Raw genomic sequence first — 8177 nt, 5'->3', positions numbered from 1 at the left:
TTTTGTCTACCGTTGTGGATAATGTTTGACTATTGTTTAGAAACGACTCCGGATTTTCCCATTTAGTATTTATATTATGTGTTATTACTTTTCATTTATATAAGCCGTGTACCGAGTGTTTTGTCGTCGTAGGTGTGTCAGGATTAGAGACCTATAGTACACCCTATCCCCCTGCGTGGTTGTAGAATCAGAGAGTTACAAGGGTCTGTAAATGCAATGAAAACAATTGGCCACAGCAAATCATTTATATTAAAAATGTAATTTTTACTTTGAATAGTTCAGTACAAAGGATGTATTGAATAATTTAAGTGATCATTAGTCAAAACAGGGCTACATTAGATTGACTTATAAAAGGTATATTTCGCAGATAAACCTAGTAGCCCCGCCCCCTTAAAAAAAACCGGGCTCTTTTGAACGGCTCTCGCAAAGGTCCCGCTCCCTTCAAAGAGCCATAATTCCCATCACTATACAATATGTGCCTCTAAATTATAGTTGAGTAGAAGTATAACCAAGCAGAACCGGGAAGTGATTAATGTAAAGTACAAGTACCTTAAAATTGTACTTAAGTAAAGTATAGAGTATATGTAAATAGTTATGGTTCACTCGTAGCCGTGTCACCTTCATATTCTAGTCGTGTTTTGCAGTCGCTCTAAACATTCCCTGTTTTTCTGTATCACTCTAAGGGAGGTAAAAACCATCTGTCCCGTTCTAGTTAGTGCATCTGGTTCTTTGTGATAAATAACTTTGACTCGTTAAGTGACACCAGCTGTCGGGAATAAAACTGAACTGATGTGTCCCTTTTCCAACGTTTAGCTTCTTCCTTTTCGTTCTTGGTTCTAATATAATGTTGTGTTTGCGCTCCAGCTGGACTCGTGGTCGGTGATCCTGAACGGCTCGGTGGAGGTGACGTACCCCGAGGGCCGCACAGAGATCCTGTGCATGGGGAACAGCTTCGGGGTGTCACCCACCATGGAGAAGGAGTACATGAAGGGCGTGATGAAGACCAAGGTGGACGACTGCCAGGTAGGAGCGTAACGATCCTGCACGGTATCACACGGATAGGAAGTCCATTTCATCTGCATCTCAGTGGGCAAACTCTCATATCTAATGATATGAAGTCCCACTGTGATCCAGCGTATGCAGACAATGTTTGCTCTCATGATATTGTAAGTAGCTTTGGGCGAGGGCTTCCCCTTAAATGTGAACAACCATTTTGAAATAGAATATCTAAAGAGCAAGATCACGTTATTGGCATCATGTGTTCAATGGGAAAACAGTGCTGAGTAGTGAAAGTACACACACTGATTCGTCCGTTTAATCGTCAGGAGATGAACTCAGTGGTTGGGATTAGAAAGTGTTTCATCCCAATCAGCAAAAGCCATTGTTTTCATAATTCATCAATTGTTTAGTTGCTATGTAGAATACATTTGTAATCTATCGGTTGTAGTCATTTGCCATTAATGAAGATGTTGTTTCAGTAATATACATGTTTAAAACACATCAACTCCAATCCTGTAAAGCATGTAGGATGAATATAGTTTGTGTCAAATGTTTCATCCCGTCTCTAACTCTGTGTTCTGTCACTCTGCTCCAGTTTGTGTGCATAGCCCAGCAGGACTACTGCTGCATCCTCAACCAGGTGGAGAAGAACATGCAGAAGGTGGAGGAGGAAGGGGAGATCGTCATGGTGAAGGAGCACCGCGAGCTGGACCGAACCGGCACCAGGAAAGGACACATCGTCATCAAGGTAACACGTCAAGGCTCAGCAAATTCACATTTTACATTTTTTTTAAATTGGAGTGTCACTCAACAGCCAACCAAATAATGACAGCTAGATATTCTAACAGATACATGCTCGCCAATTTGCTTGAAAGATTGTTTTTAATAGAACACATATTTATTTTTTGTTTTGTAATCATCAACTGCACCGATAAATACAGTACATGTGCAATAACTTGCTTATCAACTTGTTTGCATTTTTTACTGCCTTGAACGTATTGTTCTTGTATTTGTATGGTAATGTTGTATTGTCACTTTATATATTAAATATTAAAAGTTTTAGCTTATATTGTCAAAATGATACTTATACTGTCTGTTATGTGTGATTGCACCATCGGGAATTTCGCTGTACTCTGTGTGGTGACAATAAAAGGAATCTAAAGAAATAAAACCATTATTTTGAACCTCAGGGCACATCGGAGCGTCTCACCATGCACCTGGTGGAGGAACACTCAGTAGTGGACCCCACCTACATCGAGGACTTCCTGTTGACCTACAGGACCTTCCTCTCCAGCCCCATGGTCGTGGGCAGGAAGCTCCTGGAGTGGTTCCACGACCCCAGCCTCAGGGACAAGGTACGGGAGATTCTCTTCATGAACTGATGACATAACTCAAATATGAATGATTAACAGAATATCTGATATATAGAAAATGGAGTCTATTTCCTGCAAAAACACACATTGAGTAATTTATAGCTTGCATGCAAATGAAGTTTTTCCATGAACCAGATGTTAACTATTATAATGCATGAACTATCAATCCACCAGTAAACAGTTTATTGACCCGTGCTGATCATGTGATCCCTCCAGGTTACACGGGTAGTCTTGCTGTGGGTAAACAATCACTTCAATGACTTTGAGGGTGACCTTGCCATGACTCAATTTCTGGAAGAGTTTGAAAACAATCTGGAGAAAGAAGTAAGTATAAAAAACCTACACATTAATTACTCAATAAATGTACGGTACTTCAAATATGCCAATTATTGCACTTTCCTTACATCCGTGTCCTCTTTGTCTTCCAGAAAATGTGTGGGCACCTCAGACTGTTAAACATAGCGTGTGCTGCTAAAGCCAAGCCGCGGCTGGTGACGCTGACCAAGCCGTCCAGGGACTCTCCGCTGGCCTTCACCCTCCTCGGAGGTCAGGAGAAAGGGTTCCGCGTCTTCATCGATGCCGTGGAGCCCGGGAGCAAGGCAGCAGAAGTTGGCCTTAAGCGTGGAGATCAGGTAGGATATGTGTCACATAGAAACCTTCCTTCTGCTGTGAGAAAGTGTTTAAAGTGTACTCAAATATTTGACTCTAGGGAGGAAAAGTGCACACTTTTTGGCTTCAGGCTACAATTGAGAGCAACATTCACTCATGTCACACAGACCAGCACTTGAATAGAGCATTTTTTCTGGTGTTGAAAATTCATTTTTTGTTGTGAAATTGGTTTTACATTTTACTATAACTACCATTAAAAGTTTTTTTTTCGAAAGTTGCCAGTAGCTGCAGGCTTTGGCTTTCTTCTCGCGACTTGACTGCTGGAACATTTTCACACTCTGCAGTCCTCAGGGCTTTAAGCAAAGTCCCTTAATCCTTGAAACCATCTTGAGAGTGTCTGGATGCGAGCTAAGCCCTCTTGACTCCAAACATCCTCCGCAGCTGTTTCCCCAAAAGCAAGCGGAGAAGCTGGCATCTTTTCGAAGCATTCACTCTCTCACACACACACCTTCCACTTTTTACCAGCTTCTCTTACAATCATCATACATTCAGAACCTGTCGCTGCAGAGCTGTGGTATTAGTCCCATTTGTTTCGTCATCGTGCCATAAGCAGAAGTCTCTTAAGTAGTGAGAGTGTCGCTAATCGCCGCTGATCCCGGACGTTTTGGTCTAATAAGTCACTGCTTACCGGAGGATGGTCTCTGCGTATGTTACGGTCAAAGGTGACTTCCACTTCCACTAAAAAGGAAGCGGCAGAGGCTGGTTAGCATATTGTGTTAAAATGCAAATATCCGGCCTATTAAGAGGGCAAGCTGTGAAGACAATCTGAAGGAGACATGGCTCAGATGAATGTCTTACAACATGTGTTGGACTAAATGTCATGCCAGAGGTTTTGTTCTTTGTGCGCTGAATAAAATACGTGGTTCAGAGATCATCACCTGGAACTTTAACATTAGTGCAAGGCTTAACACCTTCTGCCCTGATCCAATGCAGTTATTCACGATGAGGTAGCCTTAGCTTAAGATTTGGTATCCTTTTAATTCCGGAGTAAAAAGTTGTGTTCCGCCAATTGTTTGCTAAAATGCACCGGGTTTATTTCTGCCTTCTTCCTCCTGCAGATCTTGGAGGTGAACGGGCAGAACTTCGAGAACGTGCAGCTCAACAAAGCCAACGAGATTCTGAAGAACAACACCCACTTGTCCATAACTGTGAAAACAAACCTTTTAGGTAAAGTTGCATCACATTCGTAAGATACAGCTTGTTAGAATGATGTCGAAATGTGAAGGGTGGCACGATATTCAAACCTGTTTCTCCTTTAAAATGCTCATTTATTTTGAATATTCATGTATGATTGATGGCCCGTCTCTCATGAACTTGGGCATGAGTTTGGCTAAAGATATATTTTATTTGACTAGTGAAAAGGAAACATACACATTTAGTTTCTGATTTGACGACACTTGCATCTGCGGACTTCTCGTGAATTCAGTTGTGATAACCGGTACATAAATGTGACCAGTAAGCTTTGCAAGTAGATATTGCTCACTTGTATGATGTCACAAACAAAAAGCATTCGGAACTAGTGTATTAAATGTCCGGCAGTGGCTCAGTCAGTAGGGGCTTGGACTGGGAGCTGTAGGGTCGCTGGTTCAAGTCCCCGACCAGACCTAAAATATGGAGTGTGGACTTCTTCTTGGAGAGGTTCCAGTTCACCTCCTGCCCTGCCGTGGTGCCCTTGAGCAAGGCACCGGACATCCCCCTCCTTTAACCCCCCACACTCCCATTGCTCCCCGGGCGCTGTGCAATAGCTGCCCACTGCTCCTAGTACTAGACTCCTGGTGCTAGGATGGGTTAAATGCAGAGAACACATGTCACTGTGTGTGCTGTGTGCTCTGCATGTGTGACCATTAAAGAGGGTTTCATCCCTCCATATTCTATTCTATTAAATCAATGAGAGCCATTTCAACCAAGAGAAAGGATCCTAATAATTGCAGAAGAGACATACGTGCTTTGAAAGCTAAAATAAAGAGACTAGGTTAATTGTGTCCATACTTATAAATCAGAATCAGAATACCTTTATTAGTCCCACAGAGGGGAAATGTACATTGTTACAGCAGAAGACAGATTGATGTTACCTAAGTAGCATGCATACAAAAATAAATATTAAAGATACAAATAAATTATAATATAAAAAGTTACACAATTTACAAAAAACACGTCCTGTAACAGTTCTGAGGATTTAGCTGCCAGGTATATATTGCACAGTTATTAACGGCATTTATATATATATATCTATATATATATATATTGCACATATTGCACATAGTTGCTGGTTAACAATGTTTATTCCGTTACTAATTCTGAATACGTTCTCTTACTAATTATTTGTCTCCTCTTCCCTTTCTGTCCAGTTTTTAAAGATCTGCTCACCAGGCCAGAACACGACCATGATCTGGACGGTGAGGAGGAACACGAGAGAAAGAACGGAGCGCCCCACCTCCCGAAGATCGGAGACATCAAGAAGGCGAGCCGCTACTCCATCCCCGACCTGGCGGTGGACGTGGAGCAGGTGATGGGCCTGGAGAAGGTCAGCAAGAAGGCCAAGTCCAACTCTGTGGGAGGACGCAACAAGCTGAAGAAGATCTTCGACAAAACACTCACCAGCATCCTGCCGCCTAAACCATACAAGTAATTACACTGGCACACAGATCTGTGATTGGTCTCTATCCAAAGAGCTGAAGGCATGAGAGAGAAAGATGTGATTAATACAATGGTGTGCAGACGAAGCAGTGATCCATACACCCCCCTCTGATTGAGACTAATTGGGCTGTTTGTCTCCACTTTCCTAAATTGTTAAAGCTCAGGAAAAGTTGTCATTTTCTCCCGACATTGCGCCACGCTGCTCTGATTGAGTTCTGCCAAGCGAATGTACAATCATCAATCACCTGCTGAGCTGAATCAGACGGATGTCGACGCTTCTGATCTCGCGTTCAGTGTAGTTTTCAAAGAAATATTTAAACAATCATTTCCCTGATGAAACGTGGGGCTTATGCTGTGAGTTAGCGCCATAGCTCCTTCTCCCTGAAGCTTAATAGACCTTATTTTATGTTTTATAAAAATGTCAAGGCAATCTTTTTACTATTGAAGCGAGGCGCCCTCACTCTTAAATGCTGCAGGAAAACCTTGAATAAAAGTGCATATTTTTGACTTTTTTATTCGACATAATTGAAGTGCTGACACCAGATCAGCCCACAGCTGACAGTGACAGAGGAATGGATGAATAATAATGTGATATAACTGAGAAAGAATGGATAATATATTAGTAAAAGCTAAGTTGTTAAAGTTAAGTTTTGCCAATACTGAGTTGTAGCTATTTTTGGGGAAAGTGGGATTCTCATTCAGTTTTCTTTAATGATCTAGTACCAGGTCTAACCCTAACCCTATACTAACCCTATTTATATTTATCGACCAAAATATGAGCATAAACTACTAAACTCACCCAACAAGGTGTCAAATCTGACTTTTTTTTACTTGCAGAATTTACTAGTCTATGGGTCCACAGCAACCAACACAAATATCGCCCCCTGCCTTTTGTTGACAGTACTGATACCTCCCCTCTTGTTTCCATAGTGACGTTTGCGTTGGCCAATCGCAGGACGACAGTATCGTGGGGATGAAGCAGTCCAAACAGATCGCACTGCCAGCTCTGCCCGTCAGCGGAAACCTCTCGTCGTCAAACCCCGACCTGCTGCAGTCCCACCACCGCATCCTCGACTTCAACAACCAGCCTGGTGAGGACTAACTCCTGCTCTGTGGATATAATGTGGAGTGTGTGGCCATTCATTTTTCATCAAACGATCATTATGTCCTTCATTAAACGTTTTTTCTTACGGCTTATTTGAATTAGCAGCAGGGGAAACATACTCAAACATTTAATGGGTTACTTTAAAAAAATATATATATTGTTCCTTTTCCTGGGGACAGTGGGTTTCTCATTAAGCCGCTATTTTAATGTTCAGGTTGATCTCACGCATTGATATTTCTGTTCATTGACCCAGATGTGTACCCTTAGTACAAATCATCCAGCATTAGGTGTAACATGAGAAGATCTTAACATAATGATTATACTGTTCTGGCTCATTTCAGTTAGGAGCTTTGGAAACTTTCCCTTACATTTAATGGGCTTTACATGAATAGAATATACACATAGTACCTATATGTGTATCCCCTTTACCTCCTGCTCATCACATGTTCTTTGTGTTCCTCCAGTCCCAGTCGTACCGAGTGAGTATTTCTCTCCCTGTGATCCCGCTTCTTTGTCAACTCCTTAATGTCAAACTCACATACATTTCACACGGCACATATTTATGGTTTTCCCTTTAAATACTTTGGAGATTTTGGGTCCTATGATTGGTGGTGGTTGTGCTTCTGATCAAACTAATGAATTACGGATAATAAGGTTTGCGGGTGACATCCAAAAGATGGATGCTGGTGATGGATGCTTGCTAAAAGAGAATTCTTGGAAGATGGAATGACTGTTTATTCATCTTGGGAAACAAATGGAAGAAATTGCTTAAGATGCCTCTCAGTCAAAACAAAGCTAATAAGTGAGCATCCACCCTCATTGTGTATCCTTGTCACCCTCAGATATGTCGGACCAGGTGTTGCGAGTCTTCAAGGCGGACCAGCAGTCCCGGTACATCATGATCGGGAAGGACACCACGGCGAAGGAGGTGGTGGCTCAGGCCATCAGGGAGTTTGCTCTGACAGCAGCCCCTGAAGCGTACTCGCTGTGTGAAGTGTCCGTCACTCCGGAGGGCGTCATCAAACAGAGGAGGCTACCTGACCAGCTCTCCAAACTGGCCGACAGGATTCAACTGAGCGGCAGGTAAATACATCTAAAACCGGATCAAATGTGAAATTCTATATCTGTCGCACAGCAGGAACATTTACGGCGTTACAGCAAAGGGGACGGTGCGGGAAAAAGGCAAACAGGAAGAGTAAATGACGATATCAAACAAAGTGGCAAGCACACGTTAATAGAATCAAAAGAGTACACACCAGGTAGAATACATGTGCTAAGGTCAGTGTTTCCCATACATTGATTTATTTGTGGCGGGCCGCCATAATTAAATATCGTCCGCCACAAATGGATCTCATAAAAAAAAATATATATATTATTAATTTTTTTTTTTTTTT

At 42.1% G+C, this 8177-nt stretch overlaps 1 protein-coding gene across 1 annotated transcript in view; it reads left to right on the top strand.

Annotated features, from left to right (window-relative positions):
- rapgef2b (Rap guanine nucleotide exchange factor 2b) overlaps positions 1 to 8177 on the top strand; it is a 70681-nt gene that overhangs the window by 45074 nt on the left and 17430 nt on the right. The window contains exons 7-15 of the mRNA XM_010767121.1: positions 865 to 1023; positions 1595 to 1747; positions 2190 to 2354; positions 2589 to 2696; positions 2801 to 3004; positions 4100 to 4208; positions 5390 to 5666; positions 6609 to 6769; positions 7626 to 7866. Coding sequence (XP_010765423.1) covers positions 865 to 1023; positions 1595 to 1747; positions 2190 to 2354; positions 2589 to 2696; positions 2801 to 3004; positions 4100 to 4208; positions 5390 to 5666; positions 6609 to 6769; positions 7626 to 7866 — 1577 coding nt within the window. The remainder of the gene's footprint in view (positions 1 to 864; positions 1024 to 1594; positions 1748 to 2189; positions 2355 to 2588; positions 2697 to 2800; positions 3005 to 4099; positions 4209 to 5389; positions 5667 to 6608; positions 6770 to 7625; positions 7867 to 8177) is intronic.

Source organism: Notothenia coriiceps, unplaced genomic scaffold (assembly GCF_000735185.1).
Source record: "Notothenia coriiceps isolate Sejong01 unplaced genomic scaffold, NC01 NC01_scaffold00004070, whole genome shotgun sequence".
Lineage (NCBI taxonomy): Eukaryota > Metazoa > Chordata > Actinopteri > Perciformes > Nototheniidae > Notothenia > Notothenia coriiceps.
Note: the sequence above shows the minus strand (reverse complement) of the source record. Positions and strands in the feature narration are given on the sequence as shown.